The sequence below is a fragment of the Vigna umbellata genome, chromosome 9 (genome assembly GCF_029865625.1).
Source record: "Vigna umbellata cultivar VRB3 chromosome 9, Vumbellata_1.0, whole genome shotgun sequence".
Classification (NCBI taxonomy): domain Eukaryota; kingdom Viridiplantae; phylum Streptophyta; class Magnoliopsida; order Fabales; family Fabaceae; genus Vigna; species Vigna umbellata.
In genome coordinates this window covers 24,202,043-24,218,936 of record NC_142173.1, presented here as the reverse complement: position 1 = coordinate 24,218,936, position 16,894 = coordinate 24,202,043, and the positions used below count along the sequence as shown (strand labels likewise).

General features: G+C 32.8%; 1 protein-coding gene across 1 annotated transcript; it reads right to left on the bottom strand.

The window, feature by feature from the left end:
- Positions 1–12,593: 12,593 nt before the first annotated feature.
- LOC148192992 (10 kDa chaperonin, mitochondrial-like) lies at positions 12,594–13,364 on the bottom strand. Its single transcript, XM_088099072.1, has 3 exons — positions 13,105–13,364; positions 12,873–13,012; positions 12,594–12,779 (listed from the first exon to the last, which is right to left on the bottom strand). Exons 1-3 carry the CDS (start codon positions 13,207–13,209, stop codon positions 12,731–12,733), a joined length of 294 nt encoding a protein of 97 aa, XP_087955198.1. The 5' UTR covers positions 13,210–13,364; the 3' UTR covers positions 12,594–12,730.
- Between the last annotated feature and the right edge of the window lie 3,530 nt (positions 13,365–16,894).

Genomic DNA, 16,894 nt, shown 5'->3' with positions numbered 1-16,894 from the left:
TAAGTCTTCAACTAGAAACATTCCTAGAATGCTATGTAATTCTCTTAAGGTATTTATTCAACGTGTGCTTTGGTTCTGATTTATTCATTGTATATTCTTAACCTGCACATTGATCGAGGATAAAACATACAAGCAAAATAGCACTTCGTAGTACATGCATTAATGAGCATTTAATATTTTTGAACGTTTATATACATTAAGTATCATTTCATGTTCAAAATCATTTTGTCATATTTCATGTTAATAATAAGTGTATCTAGCTTGACAGACGATGTAGAGTGTTAAACACTTGTTAATGAAAGCATTCTTGAAGTATAATATTGACATGCTTTTCATTAGACTATTTCTCTTATAAGACATTCTCCTTGATTGCCATCTTTAAGACTTCGTCTTATTGTTTGGAGTTTATGTTCATTAGATAGTATACTCTCTTTAGCTCTTCTCTCATCAACACTGATTATATACAAGGTGTTAAGATTCAATGTTTTGTTTTCCTCAAGTATAGATATGTTAATTTCAAAGCTTGAAAGCTTATCCTAAAGTACTACATAGGTTCAAACGATGCTTATCATAAATCATCTTTGTAAAATTTGTTTCTTCCTTAGAAGGGATTTTCATGCTTATTGTTTTACAAGAGTAGTTCAGACATTAATGTGTAGGTATCTTAAGCATGATGTCTTACTAGTGTTTGTGTAGGCTTCTTCTACTTGATCAGACACTTCTACCTTTTTTGAATAAGTTTCGTCTGGGTTTAGACAATATTTCTCAAGGTACTTATTCTTGCGTCACTTCTCATCAAATGCTTATTCTTACGTCACTTATCATCAGATACTTATTCTTCCTGAATAGTGTTATGATATCTTTCATCTTTTAACACTATTCTTGTTAGTCATTGTAATCTAGAGGAAGGACTTTTGAATTGGCTTTACCTGCTTCATGGTATAAGTCTTTTTGAGCTCCTCTTTGCTTATTTGGTTTAGATGCTTTGGGAGACACTATGATTGTTTCTTAGATGATGGATCTTTTGTCATCTAGTGTTTCAGACTTTGTTTCCTACAGGGCTCACTGGTGATATTTGTCTAGCTTTGTTGATGAGACATGTCTTTTTCCACCTTTGTGGTTTAGCCTAGACACACTTCTTTCTAAGATAATATTTCATTTTCTTTTATTGTGTCTATATTTATTTCCTTCAGACGCTCTTTTCTCTAAGATGGTATTTTGTTTACCATTCTTGTTAAACTTCAAAACTTAAAGATGTTAGATGACCTAATCTCTCAGAAAATTGTCTTAACAAATTGAACTTATTAAATTAGACTTAAGTGGCATACCTTCGTCATAAGAAGCTAAAATGACCTCATATTCAAAAGCTTTTTGTAAATGGAATTAGCCATGAAGAAGTACTCCAACTTCAACTATAGTGTAGTTGAAATCTTCAACTCCATAACATTATAAAAAACCTTATTTAACAATAACATAAGGATCATCAAACAACTCTATAACTCGTCTCTTTGTGTGTGTTGTACTCATACGGTACAAACATCCCTTGTTCTTGTAGGTTTAAATCTTGATTCTCTAGAGGTTGAAACTGTTATTCCCTTTGAATTTATTGATCTTGGATATGATATTCTGATCTTGGATATGATATTCATCTTCTTGCAAGAACTTATCACATATGTGAAACACGATCAAAACTTTTTTTGATATTATTTTTTTATGCACCTAATGGTGAAATGAGCCCAAAAAACACTTAAAGAAACATTGTAATATTGATTGTTAATCACACCAAAGAAAATGAAGACAAAGAATACATAAAGATGAAAATGAATAATTGTCTTGTGCATTAAAATAGATAACTATTAAGTTATTTCTATAATATTCCTCATACAACAAGTATGAGCTACCTTTGTATAGGTCTATAAAAAGAGATAACTATATCTCTTCACCCCTTTCATCCTCTTTCCTTACACACAACCTTCTTTGAACATCTAAACCGTCTTCCCCACCCATCTTGCTTTCCTTTCATAACACCATTCCCCCTTTCACCAGCAACATCTCTCATGTCGGGCTATGATGTCCTTTCTCTTCTTCCCTTTTGATGTTTATCAAATAAGGGGAAAAATAAAGAAAGAAAATAGACGCATCAACATCTAGGAGCATGTACTCAGGGGGAGTATACCAGAAGTTAGGATAGCACAAAATCAGGGAGAGTCTTCAAATTCTTTGAGTTCATCTTAGGAGTCCATATTTACATTCATGTAATATGTTTTTGTGTTTAAATATGAAAGTTGTTGCTTGTTGTTTATTGTATTTGCTCTATTGTTTAATTTATGTCTTGGTCTATATTTTTATCTCGCGTTATATTAAATATTGTCTTATATATCTCGATTGTGTCCACTAACTCGCATGCAAAAGATAAAAACAATAAAGGATGTAAAACACATCGAACCAAAACACATAAAACTTAAGACTCTATGCTAAACTAAAGAAAGATTACATATCATTTAGATGCGTATTTGTTAAACATAAAAAAGAGGGAGATTATTAAGACAAAATCGTTTATGCGTTTAAAAGCTCTCATGTTTTGAAGTTTAACCAAATAACATTAAACGAAATAATAATTTGGAAATAACATAGGAAGAAAACATAAAACTTAGAACCAAAATCCCCAACAGAGAAAACCTAAGGAAAACACTAAGGAAACAGAAAAAACAACTAAGTCAAAACACCCAAGCACAATGCCAAACGACTATTAAGTCAAAAGCGTCTAAGAGAGTTGAAGCTAAACGTGTAAAGCCTATCATACCCAAAGAATATTCAATTTAACTCTCAGAAGAACGAAATAATGTCAAGACAATGTCGTTGACAAAAATATTCTAAAAGACTAAAACTTAAAACACAAAGAAAAATATAACATACTAAATGTTATTGCAATGAAAAGACAAAATAACAAAAAGCGCTTACATCAAGTTTTATTTTGCGTGTTTTTATTTATTTCATGATAATGAAATAAAGTTTTAAAGTTTTTCAATATATTGTGATGTATTAGAGTTATATTTATCTTAATCAAATAACATTCTTTTACCTACACGTGGCATTCAAAATCGGAATGTTACTATTTTCAAGTGAAGGATTCTCATTTAGCATAGTGTTTGAACTATGTGAAGTCTCTTGTTAATACTTTCTAGCCATTGAACTCCGATACATACTTACGGATTAGATCACTAGAAATAATCTCTTACCTAAGTTGGCTAACACTGAAAAGTCAAGTAGTCTTTGATTTGTAATCCAAAAAACTTTTTCAACTCTTCAATTTTCAATTGAAGAAACATTAAAATTATCTTAATAAACACAATTGTCCAACCAAAAACAATAACACCTTTAAAATTTTGAACTAGAACAACGAACTAATAAAATAATTAATTCTCAAAAATAAGTGTAAAATTATGAACTATATGAAGTCTCTTGTTAATTCTTTCTAACGATTGAACTCCTATACATACTTAGGGATTAAATTACTAGAGATAATCTCTTACCTAAATTGGCTAGCACTAAAAAGCCAAGTAGTCTTTGATTTATAATCAAAGAAACTTTTTCAACTCTTCAATTTTCAATTGAAGAAACATTAAAATTATTTTAATAAACACAATTGTCCAACTAGAAACAATAACATCTTTAAAATTTTTAACTAGAACAACGAACTAATAAAATAATTAATTCTAAAAAATAAGTGTAAAATATAATCATAATAATAAATAATAATGAGTGAGTTATTACATCAAAGATCTTATACAAATAAACAAATACACACACGAATACATATGAACACTTATACACAAACTCACACACGTATAAGAGGATAAAATAAAAAATAATTTGTTTAAATAAATATTAAAGATGGTGAAGAGATATGTAAGAAAAATTACATGTTTAATTGTTTAATTGAGTTTCCTTTATTATTATTATATTATATATTATATATTATAGTTATTAATATATAGTGATGGTGAATAGGAAAAAGTTTTCTTTTCCTTTTTTATTCTTTTAACCAACATTAACAGAGAGAATAGAGAATTACTAAGTCAAGATACATTTTATCCAACCAAAAGTATTAGTGTATTTATAAAAGAGAATTAATATGGACTACCTCTCTCACTGAATTAATTTACTATATTTGTATAAAACAAAATGGAAAAAGTAAAAGTAAGAGTAATTTATTTAATTTATTCAAGAAATAAATGGATTTTTCTCTTTAAATTTTATAAAAAATAATGCATCAAACATGGTGTTACTCATTAACTTAAATTACAATGCGATAATCTTATTATTCCTCTCTGTCAAATGTATTTTTCTCATTACACACTACGACTTTTAATGGAAGTTATTTCTTGGTCATCTTCCCTTCTTAAACATAAACAATTTTTTTCTTACTTTTGAATAAGATACTATTGCGCCATGGAAAACATTGCCAACAAAATTGGATCAAAAAGTAGTATTTACAGAAAAAAAAAATCTCTTTGCAACAATAAAAAAAATTGAAATTTCAGGATAGCAACATAAATAGTGTGGCGGTGGAAATGGGTCCATATGGGACAATCATTTTAAATCCGAACCGGTCATACCCGCTCGATTCCCGTAGTAATAACTAGCTTCACTTCAAAGATGTTTCGAGACATCTTGGGAATCTTGTCCTGATCGAATACGACATAGGTGGTGTGAGTGCCGTTTGGGGCGACCTCTTCTCTTCTCCACCTTCGACTGTACCATAGTGTACCTCCGATGACCCCTGGAACTCCATTGTCGCTGGCACTACCCATACCATAGTTTACCTCCAATGACCCCTATAACTCCATTGTCGCTGGCACTACCCACGTCGGCTTCCTCTCCATGCGCAAGGGTCTCCCGGCCGCCTCTCGCCTCATCGAGGGCGTCACCTCTCGCTCTCATCGAGGGCGCTGGCATCATGCTCAATAAGTTCCTCAGCGCACGGCAGTAGATATTGTCGATGATGAGCTACCGGGCAGACCACTTCTCCACTGTCGTGGTTTGGCAGCTGGTTGATGGGAAAAGAGACTAGCCTGGGTCCAGCGAGGGAAGCGAGACCAAGGTTTTGGAGAGCTTCGAATACAAGCGAAAAAAATTTGGTTTTGGTTTGAAAGGGTTAAGAAATTAGCTTCATTGGTTTTTTTTAAGGGTTTTAGATTTTATGTTGTGTTCACTTGGACGTAATTTACTGTTTATGAGTATCAACGAGCGATGGAAAGCAATGAAAGTCGTGTTCACTTGATGGAATTTGCGAGCAAGGAACGCGATTGAATTGCGGGATGTCCATCTTTCTAATCACTAGCTATGTTGAGAAGATTTGGAGGGATTCGTAGCATAATTACTCATGTGCCCCCCACATTTAAAAAATTTTCACGTCCACTGTTGCATGCTTTATATAATATTGGAAGCTAATATTTTATATAATATTGGAAGCTGCAAGCTACTGTGCACTCACGCGAGTAACTCAAAGCTGTAATTTGCAGAAGAGATTCCTGAGTCTTTGCTTCAAACAAACGTTCAACAGTGAAGATTCGCGCATGCATTAGTCACAGTACACACTTTGCAATAGCTTTTGACCATATCGAAGAAGGATTAAATAGTGGTAGGTGTGGTTGTTGTTGTGTTAATTGCAGAACCTACAAGAGCATTGTGTGGTTGTGTTAATTGAAGAAGCGAGAATAGCATTGGGTTGTGCAAGTTCAGGAGCTGCAAGTGCAAGTGTGTTTTAGTGCTTTTGGAAGAGAGAAAGCTAAGGTGAGCTTTGATTGTAGTTGTTTAGAGCTTCTGTCTATTGTTTTTATGTTGCAAGTGATGGAGGTAGATGAAGACATCAATTGGATCGGTGGAGGAGATGAAGAACACATTCGTTGGTGAAGAAGATGAGTGTGCGTGAAGGTGGAGAACAAGAACGGTTTCAACGTATTCGGATCGGAGATGGCGTATCCGATTACACGGTCAATGAAGAAATTGATGCCAAATCGTATCCGGTTACAGTCATGCATATTCGGATACGACATGGTTTGCACATTGCAGCTTGGATCCGATTACACAGCCCGTCGTCGTTCCCTGCAAGTCCTCCGGTTTGGTTTGTCGTTGGCACAGTTTGGCGTGGAGAAGGTCGCAACGCGCATCTTATGCAGGTTTAACCGGTGGACGAAGCTGTCCGTGATGATGAAAGATGGAGGCAGCATTTGATGGTCCTTCAACTAGCGAAGACAATTTGCAATTGGTGAAGGATACACCGAGGTTGCTTTGACAGGTGAAGCAGTGGACGAAGGAGGAGGATGGGGACACATGAAGATGCTGAAAATAACACAAATTTGGTGTTATTAGTTCAAATATGATAGGACTAACGATTTGTTTGTGATGGTTTGTGATGCAGGTCTTGTTAGAGTGGTGAAGGACAAGCTTGAACATTCAATTGCAAGCTCTTCCGTCGTGTAAGTTCATTAAGCACCATGTGTGTTGTGTGTAGGGAAGAAGTTGATCATGCTTTCTTTTAGTATTTTGAAGGTGCTGGACCGGAGTTGTTGCTTTTGGTGAAGAAGGTTCTTTGTGCATGTTTTTGTCCACCAAGCACGAGTTATTTCTTTGGTTGAAGAAGCTTATTTGTGAATGTTGTTCGGGCAGCCAAGATAATTCAGTTTCTTAGTTGAACATTGAAGATTTTGACTCATTTCTCTGTATTCATTGAACATTGAAGATTTTGACTCATTTCTCAATATTCATTTCTCTACACCTGGTTCATGAATTGGATCTACTTTGTTCAAGGTAGATTATGAATTAAAAAATTTTTACACATTGCTTTTGAACCATGATCTAATATTATCATATTCACAGGTTTCGTGTTACATAGTTGAAAAACATAGAAAATTACCATCGAACTTGGCAAGTCAAGAATCAGTGAATATTTCAGTACATTTGTGGTTGGGGTTTGAGTGTTTTGGCTAATTCATACTTGGAAATCTACATACAAAGATCTTGAACAGATATGTGTGATTGTTTGTTTATTTTTAATTAATATAAGAATGCGTTTTTAATGTGTTAGTTAAATATATGTCCTTTAATTTTAGTAATATATGAATGTATTAGTTAAATTTGTTTATATATGAATATATGATAATATGAATAAGATATGTTTCATGAATATATGAATGCATGATTTTAATTATAGTATGATTATTTGTTTAAGTAAAAATAGATGGAAGAAGAATTAGATTTTTCGTACTTGGACCGTGAAGATATAGATGATGATGTGGTTGGTGTAGACTTTAATATAGTCACAATGCTACATCAACAATTACAAATAACGACGTCACTGGCTGCACTAACAATGTTATCCATTGTTTGTCATGCCTTGAATATATTGAATATGTGCTCGAGTGATCTAAGTAGTGTTAGCACTTTCCTTCCCGACAAAGACCGTCGCAGGCAACAATTAATGTCGTATTTGGTGCATACTAATCGATGTCGTGACATTATTCGGATGGGTCCAGAGGCATTTATTAGTCTCTGTGAGAGACTAAGGACAACTGGGTTAGTTAAAGACGTCATTCGCTCGACAGTGGAGGAACAAGTAGCGTAATTTCTTCATATAATTGGGCATAATGTTAAGAATCGAAGTGTCGCATTTTTCTTCCATCGATCTGGGGCGACGGTTAGCAAACACTTTCACAATGTGTTGGATGCTATTTTATCTCTAGAATTAGAATTTTTAACTCAGTCATCAGAAGACGAGGTTCATCCATATGTCTTAAACAATAATCGGTTTTATCCTTACTTTAAGGTAATCATATGAATTTGTCAGTTTTGATGTAAATTTACGAAATGATGTTTATGTTATGCAATTGTATGATGACTTCTTAATTGGATGTTTAGGATTGCTTAGGGACCATAGATGGTACTCATGTTCGTGTAAGGGTACCAAGAACAGATGATCCGAGATTTCGTGGAAGAAAAGATTGGCCAATTCAAAATGTGTTTGCCTCATGTGACTTTGAAATGAACTTCACATACGTTCTAGCTGGGTGGGAAGGCACAACACCTGATTCTAGAATCTTAAAAAATGCTCTTGATAGAGATGATCTGTTGGTCATCCCCCAAGGTAAGTTTATCCCATTGGGATGTTATGATTGGTTGTTTATTAGTTAGTAAATGCTGATGTTATGCATTATTGTAGGAAAGTACTATCTTGGTGACACTGGATTTATGCTTAAAAGTACGGTTATGACACCATACAGAGGCTTCAGATATCATCTTAAAGAATTCACACGCAAAGGACCACAAAATGCACGCGAGCACTTTAACCATAGACATTCATCATTGAGAAATGTTATTGAAAGAACATGCGGTGTGTTGAAGAAAAGGTTTCCTATCATTGCAAGTTGCACTGAACCACATTATGGATTGGAGACTATGACAAACATTATTTTAGCTTGTTGTATCCTACACAACTTTATCTGTGGAGTTGATAACGATGACCCATTGCTTAATGAGGTTGATAATGAGTTAAATGAAAGGGAAGAACATAATGTGTCATCTTCTCAAGTTCGATAAGATGATTATAGGGTTGGTAGTACTATTAGGGATGTCATTGTTGATGAAATGTGGTGAGATTATCAAAATTCATAGTTATTGTAATTGATAGTTTTTTATGACTCTAATATTTGAATATGACATGTACTTGGTTTTATGATTAACTGAACTTCACTTGTTACCATTTTCTTTATGAAATAGGAATAATATGGACAGGGGTAAGGGAACAACCATTGAGTCATTTGCTGGTACACGAGAGTTCATGAAATGGACTGAGGACATGGATGCTAGGCTTTTCCATTCTATGATCGAGGAGACTCGTTTGGGTAATAGGATTGATGGCAGCTGGACCACCCAAGCGTATAATAACATGGTTCAATACCTTCATAGTTGTGGTTATGTTAATGTTAGTAAAAATAATGTCAAAAATCGTCAAAAGGTATTGAAAGGCAGATAGCGTGAGGTTCATGACCTCTTTGGTGGATTGAGCGGATTTGGTTGAAACGTTGTAACTATGAGATTTGAAGCTGAGGACAAAGTGTGGGCTAACCTCATTCAAGTATTTGTTAAATATTCAGACACGATACATAAGTTCAACCACTATATGTTTCATGTATGTTGTTTCAGTCGAAGCCAAGTGCAACAAAGTGGAGAGTGAATAGCATCAGACACTATGATTTAATGGTGGAGTTATGGGCTGCGGATCAAGCAACTGGGAGTGGTGTAAGGACCGCTTGACAAGCGCGTTGTCAGCGGGTTAGACCTCGTGTACAGGTTGATCTGAATCAAAATATGGAGTACAATCTTGAAGAGCCTACCTATCAGGAGTATAGAGACCCAACTCTACCATCACCTCCTCCATCCATGGATGAGTATAGTCCAGGGCAGACTCAATCTGTGTCATCCGTTCCATCTAGAGGAACATCATCCTCACGAGGTTCCAAAAGGAAGGCACCTATGATCGATGTGATAGATGCACAATTTAATAAGTTGACCACCAACCTCGATGGTTTCACAAATGTACTTGACTCTACAAATGTTCACTTCGGTGTAATTTCTGGTGTTGTCGTCCGTCAAGTCTCAGCAATGGAAGATAGAAATCAAATACTCCGCCGCAGCTCCACATACACGTACACAGAGGGCGACATTTATGAAATGTTGAGTGCTATGAATATTGCTGATGAAAACTTACTCGATCAATGTTATGATTTCTTATGTTCAAACCCCACATGTACAAAGAGGTTAACGAGACTTCCACCGCACAAGAGATGGAACAAGTTATGTAAAATGATATCGGGTGGTGAATGTTAGAATGTTTTACTTACTTTGTAGTTATGTTTCTCAATTATACTATTACATCTTGGCTTTCATCCATGTTCAATATTGAAGTTAAGGTTATAGTTATGATCTAATGATTTGTCTTTAATTATTGTTATTATTAATATTCTTTAATTTGTTATGACTTAATTTGTTCATGTTTTTATGTATGATTTTGTTAAAGAAATTGTTAAATGGCCTCATCATCAAGCAAAAGGCCTAGAAAAAATAGTAAGGGAAAAGAATTTGTAACTCAATCAGAAGATGCAGCTGATGTCAGACCATCTATTGCAGAACAATTAGATCAGCGTCGTTTCTTCAGTCATAGTCATCAGATGGAAAACTACACAGCTGATTTTTACACAAGGAATATTGTTGTCCCAAAAATATTGAATTTCGAATCATTTGTCGGTTCAAACTTATTTTTTACTCATCATCTTCTGTTTGAAGGAGTGGTTGAATTTGTGACGTTGCAAGCACCCTTCTATCCGGATTTGGTCAAAGTTTTTTATTCAAATATGAAGATTTCTGGTAATGGATATTTGGTCAGTGAGGTCAACAAGACAAGAATTAGATTGAAACCTATTGATTGGTTGAATCTTGCTAATATGAAGTATGAGGGTCAAAATTTGTGTTATTAAACTATCCCCTATGATCGAGATATGAAATTAACTACTATGGTTAGACGAGAGATGCAGAGTGAACATGTTAAAACAGTTGGATCTTTGAACATTAATGATAAACTTCTGCATTATGTTATTGTGCACATGTTGACTCCACGACTTGCAAATTTTGCAACAATATTGCAGATCTTTATGATATGAGTGCTTAAAAATAATATAACTATCAATTGGCCTCATCACATCATGCAGCATATGCTTAAATGCAAGGTCGGTGACACACCCCTTCCGTACGGTATCCTTATCACCCAAATCATGCAATATTGTGGAGTGAATGTTGATCTCGATGTCCACACTCATATTGGGACCAGACATCATTTTTCAATTAATTCTTTGAAAAGGTTGAATATTGTTAATATCAACAGTGTTTGACAACACAATGTCAACGATGATGAAGAAGTAAAGCAACCACACCATCATGCCAACCTTGTGGAACCTCCTCCACATCTTTCAAATTCTAATATGATGACTCAAATATGGGACGAGGTATAAGATTTACAACATGGGACGAGGTATAAGATTTACAACATAGAATGCAGGATATGGAACAAATACAAGTGCGGGTTCAGCATATTGAAGATAATTTGACAAACCTATCTCTCAACATGAACTAACAATTTGCTCACCTGAATCAAAATGTTAACTTAATTTTTCACCATTTAAATGATTAAGTTGCTTACTATTCCGTCAGTGTATTACATGACCTTTTTCTTGTACTTGACTTATGTGATTGATTGCTTACAAACCTCACTCAAGCAATTGCATTATGATCTATTATTACAAATATATTTCTATGTTATTTCGCAGTTTTTATATTATGTTATGTAATAGTATAACTTCGTTTAATTATCGCCTTTATTAAAAATTAATAAATCTCACTTCCATAACAAATAAATTCATACTACTTGAAACTAAATTATATTCAAAACAAATACTACATTTTAAAAAAAAAATCGTTTTGCTAAATTATAATTTAATTAATTTTTATAAATTATTTTTAAAATTCATTTTTACTAAAATATTTTTACAAATAAATATAACATAAAAAAAATATCATTTTATATCACCTTAATACCTATGAACATTTTGGTAATCTTTAATTTCTACCCATTAAACAAATTTTTTGAAACTGTCACATCAATCAAATTATACACTAATTCTCACAAACTTTAAATCTAAATCCACTTTCAATTATCCCCAAATCCACTTAAATAAACACACAAAAAAATTATCCTCAAATTCATTCAATCACTCTTCCCCAAATCATCTCCCCCAAACAACCCCAAATGAACACACCCTTAATCTTTCTTCTCAGGGATTGCCTACTCTATGTATAGTTTCGCTGACGTTCCTCTTTCTTATGGAGTATCAAATATGAAAATAAATTACAGATGGTTTTAAATGCTTTTTATTCGAAATTCTTTATGACCTTTTAGAATATGAAAGATGAGGAGTTAGAACTCGAGTTACGATTACGAATTTGCAAAGGGAAAAGGTTGTATGATTTTATTTAAGTAAAATAGTAACCTTTTGTATAAAAAGATTTTATACAAAAAGATTTTGGGTGTAAGAATGTCCTTGTACAATGTATAAAAAGATTTTATACAAAAAGATTTTGGGTGTAAGAATGTCCTTGTACAAAGAGTTTAAGGCTGAAGAAACAAAATTATTGCATGTTGTGGTGTATTTTATTAGGACGAAGATAATTTTCACACAAATTCTTCTAAGCATTTATAATCAAGAAACTCGATTTATAGAATCAAAAATGACAAAACGTTGTTTGCATTTCTCTTAAGATTAATATCCCTAGTTCCCTATTAACTCATATGTCAATTCAGTCTCCAATTTTCTTCTCACTGTATAACTAAATTTCAATTTAAAGAAACGTTAAATGACAATCACGCCTACCAAACTAGCACCGGTTAAAATTAGTTATTTTTAATAGATAAATAATATTATATTTTTTAGTTAAATTGGAAAAACAAGAAACAAATCAAAATTCGAAGACCATTTGCACACTAGCATTGAAATTTTCATAATTCCATTCGATTCGATAATATTATCAGACAAATCTTCTATCAAATCTTCTATTGTTTGCAAGAAGTTGCAAACTTGGACAAGATGCAAAGAAATTATTTTAAGAACACAAAAAAACCTCATTCATGCAGAATGCCCAATATGTCCTCATCCCTAAACAAATGGAACCTGCAGGAAGAAAAGAATGCGATATATAAAATTTCAATAGGAGGAGCTTTTAAAACAACCAGAAGAAGAAAACAGATCCGAAAAGACACATACTCTTTGTCGTCGAGCTTGATTTGCGTGCCACCGTACTCAGGCAAGAGAACACGGTCCCCTTCCTTGACGGACACCGGGATGAAGTTCCCTGCCTTGTCTCGTGATCCGGGACCAACCGCTATCACCTTACCGGAATTAAGCTGTTTCGAAACCACGCAACACAAAGCTTGGTTCAACCGTTGAGAGATAAACCAAAAGAATCAGACAAAAGCAAAACGGTGAGAGGATAAACCTGGGAGGACTTCTCAGGGAGAAGAATGCCAGCGCTGGTCTTGGAAGGAGGAACAATTTTCTCTACGAGAATGCGATTGAAGGTGGGAATCAAACGCTTTGCCATCTCCTTCTCCTACTTTCTGCAATTAACAGTGTAGTTGATTTTAGGGTTTAGAGAGATCTCACACTATTCTTAAAACGTAAAACCAAGGGTTTCGCGATGAGTATGGAAGGTTCTAGGGACTAGATTTTGGATTTAGGGTTTTACTCGTTGGGGTTTTGGAAACCACTGTATAAAAAGGGCTTACAATTAATAAATAAAGAGAAGGCCTTACTCAGCCCAAACTATGGTAGTGTGGGACTTTCTTCATGTAATCCACGTTTTTCTTTCTCTCACCCCGAGTATTACTGTGATCCCATTATAACCCTATAAAATATATATTTAAATTATTAAATTAATTAGGTAACATCGTATTTATTATTGCCATGTTATATTTACTTCTACTACAGCGCCTGAATCATTTTCACGAATTAGCGCTTTTTTGTGTTCTTCTTTTTCCTTTCAACAAGGGTATTCTTTTCTTCAATGATTTTCTACATTCGTATTTCATCTTTGTTGTTTTGGTTAAGCTTAGAGATATTTACTTCATTTCCAATGTTTTTTTCATTTTTTTCATAATTATTTATTATTTTTCAAAATTTAGTTTGCATGATGTAGAATCCTGTTTAGAGTAGTTATCAATAAAATTTGGTGTATGGCGTCTTGAATTTCAAAATCCGATTGGAAAAAATCTTAGATTTTGAAATACGGTGTATGGAATTTTTAAATCCAGTTTAAGAGTGTTTAGATTTTGAAATTCAGTATTTTATATATCCCAAATTTTGAAGTCTGAATTTCTATTTTTTTGGAATTTCAAAATTCAGTTCTGTTACCTTCCAAATTTTGAAATCTATTCTTTTTTTTATCTTTTAATTTAACTTATTTGGTTTTTTTTATTTTATTTGTGTAAGAAAGATTATAGTGATAACTTTATTTCCTACTCGTGATGAGTTACTTTAATAGGTTCAATGAAATTCTTTTTATCTTTGTTTTCTTGTTGTGATTGTAAGATATGATAAAGTTAGTGGTCAACTTGAGAAAAAGACATGTACAATGTTACGATGTAAGAAGAGTGAAAAATATATGAAATACAAATTTAATATTCAATGTAGTATGTTTGGCACAAGAAAATGTGATTGTTAAATTGAGAGGAAAACCATTGGATAATTGAGAGGGATGTGTTTTGAAGGTAATGTGTGGATATCATAACGAAGACTTTAACTGGTTTTCCTTATGTTGGTAGGTTAAAACCTACTGAACATTCATTGCTTGTTTATATAACTAAGAGTCAAGTAAAGCTCATAAACATTCACTACAAAAATATCTAATTTTACTAGGGGTTAATTTTCAGCGGTTTGGAAAACCTCCGTAAATTTTTGATGATTATGCACCCAACTATAGTTAAGTTTTAAAAAAAATAAAAGTTCTAGTGGTTTTAGGAGTAAACGACTAGTACGGGTTGCAATTAATTTTTTTAGATTTAATTGTTTTCTTTGTTGTCGGTTTGGATGTAGTGTGTCAAGTTTGTCCATCCTTTTAAAAAAGTTTCAATTACGTCCATACTTGGTTTAAAAGTGTTAATTTCTTCCAAACTTGGGTAAAATTTGCGTCAATCAAGTCTTTTCCGTTAAATAAACAGAAATTGTGTTAACTTTTTTTTTTCTCTCATTTGCTTTTTTGTGTAATGTTATTTGCAATGTTCTTATCCTTTGTCTTTGCACTACTTTTAATGGTAGTTGTTTTATTTTATGATTTGAATGTTATTGTGGAGAGTCGCTTGTTATTATCTAATAAAAAGAATATAATGCATAATAAGCACATATTCTTAAAAGAAAGTGGAAATTTGTAATAATTACTTTAAAAAATATTTTGAAGGTAGTTCATTCAATCATATGAAAAATTTATTTTGAGTTTAGAATTAACCTCATGGTATAATTTAATTCACACTGGCCTTAAAAGATCTTTTGAATAAACTATAAGTTTTCATCTTAAATTAATTTATATCAATTTTAAAAACATTAAGCTTAAAAATTTATGCATAATTTAATTTTACAGAATATTTGTACCCGTTTTTATGTAGAATTTTGCAAAATATTTGTAAACATATGTAGAATTTTACAAATTAAACTTGAAAAACATTTCAAACTTTGAATTTTCCAATACATGCAATCGACTTTCTATTTCTTGTATTGATTGTAAGACATCTGTCAGTTTCCTTTATTTGTTGAATGATATGTTATTCATCTCTTGAATTTCTACAATTTTTTATTCTGACAGCTTTTATTGTAGTTTTCATGTTTATTAATTTTGTAATTAGTGCATGTAATTCTTTTTCTCTTTTGTCATATTTTTAGAAAGAATTCGTGTTAGTAGGAAGACAACTCATAATGGTGCATCATTTTCTAAATTTTTAATATATTATCTTTGAATTAAACGAGATTGAATATTATCCTTATTAAAAAAATTTGTTATACTTTAAATCATTTTTATGTATATGTTGATATAGTAATTTAAGTTGATTATTCAATTATTGCTACGCACGTTTTGAAATAAAATCAAATTATTTGTCTTCTTTCCTAGTAAAAATATTTCAAAGATTGATTTAGATAAGCTGTATATCACAAATCAATCACTAATTTTTTGTTTTCTCATTTTATCAAAATCTAATAAACCAATTACTTATTTAATATGTCTGTCTCATAAATATTTTATAAAAAATTTTATTTCATATTCTGATTGGATTTAATTATTAAAATAAGTTAAACTGTTTGTTTGTAAAGCAATCATTTTATGATGCAAACATTAATAAAAGGCTGCATTGCACATAAAAGCAGAGGATAGAGAAAAAAAGTTAATGTCATTTTTGTCTATTTAATGAAAGAGACTAGATTGACGCAAATTACGTTTAGACAAAATTGACACTTTTAAACCAAGTTTGGACATAATTGGAACTTTTTTAAAAGAATGGACGAACTTGACACACTGCAGCCAAACCGAAGACAAAGAAAACAATTAAACCTTTTTTTAAAAAAAACATTCATGGTGGTTTCTGAAGTAAACCATCGATAAGGGATGTGAAGTTATTGAAATTCCTAATTTCTTTATACTCGTGCTCACCTCTTCTTCTTCACTTGCTTCTATTTGTCATTATCTGTGCTTCAGAACGTCTTCTTCCCAAATTCTCTTGTCATTGTGCATCAGATTCTTTTTCATGTCTATGTATTAGATTCGTTCTTGGCTTTGTCCTCATGCTGCCATTATCGCTATTTAGTTCATCATTGTTCGCCAAACCTTAATCCCTAAGTTTAGGTTTTCTTCTTCCTCCATTATTGCGTCTTCTTCCTTCATCCCGTCAATGTGTTGATGTTGTTATCTGGGTCTCTCTTTTGTTCTCCGTTCATTGTGTTTGTCGTTCGCAATCCCTAAGTTCATGTTTTCTTCCTCCTCCATTACAAAGTATTGTTCCTTAGCCACATCATTGTCTCGTCGTTAAAGAACCTCTCTTCCCTTCTCTATCCATTATCTTCGCCATTTTCGAGCATTGTCGCAATCCCTAAATTTGATTTAATTATCAATTCATTGTTATGGTGTCTTCTCTCGCAATTTATAATTCCATTGTGGCCTAAACCTCAATTTCGTTTTCCATCCCCCTACATTGTTCCCACCACCATTGATTCATCTCTAATCTCATCAAGGGGTTCCATTCGCG

What these genes read in the sequence shown, in the direction of transcription:
- LOC148192992 (XM_088099072.1), bottom strand. Translation starts at nt 13,209, where the DNA reads ATGGCAAAGCGTTTGATTCCCACCTTCAATCGCATTCTCGTAGAGAAA. An exon ending in TCCCTGAGAAGTCCTCCCAG is followed by an intron (nt 13,013 to 13,104) that starts GTTTATCCTCTC and finishes GTTTCGAAACAG; the next exon opens with CTTAATTCCGGTAAGGTGAT. An exon ending in ATCAAGCTCGACGACAAAGA is followed by an intron (nt 12,780 to 12,872) that starts GTATGTGTCTTT and finishes TTCTTCCTGCAG; the next exon opens with GTTCCATTTGTTTAGGGATG.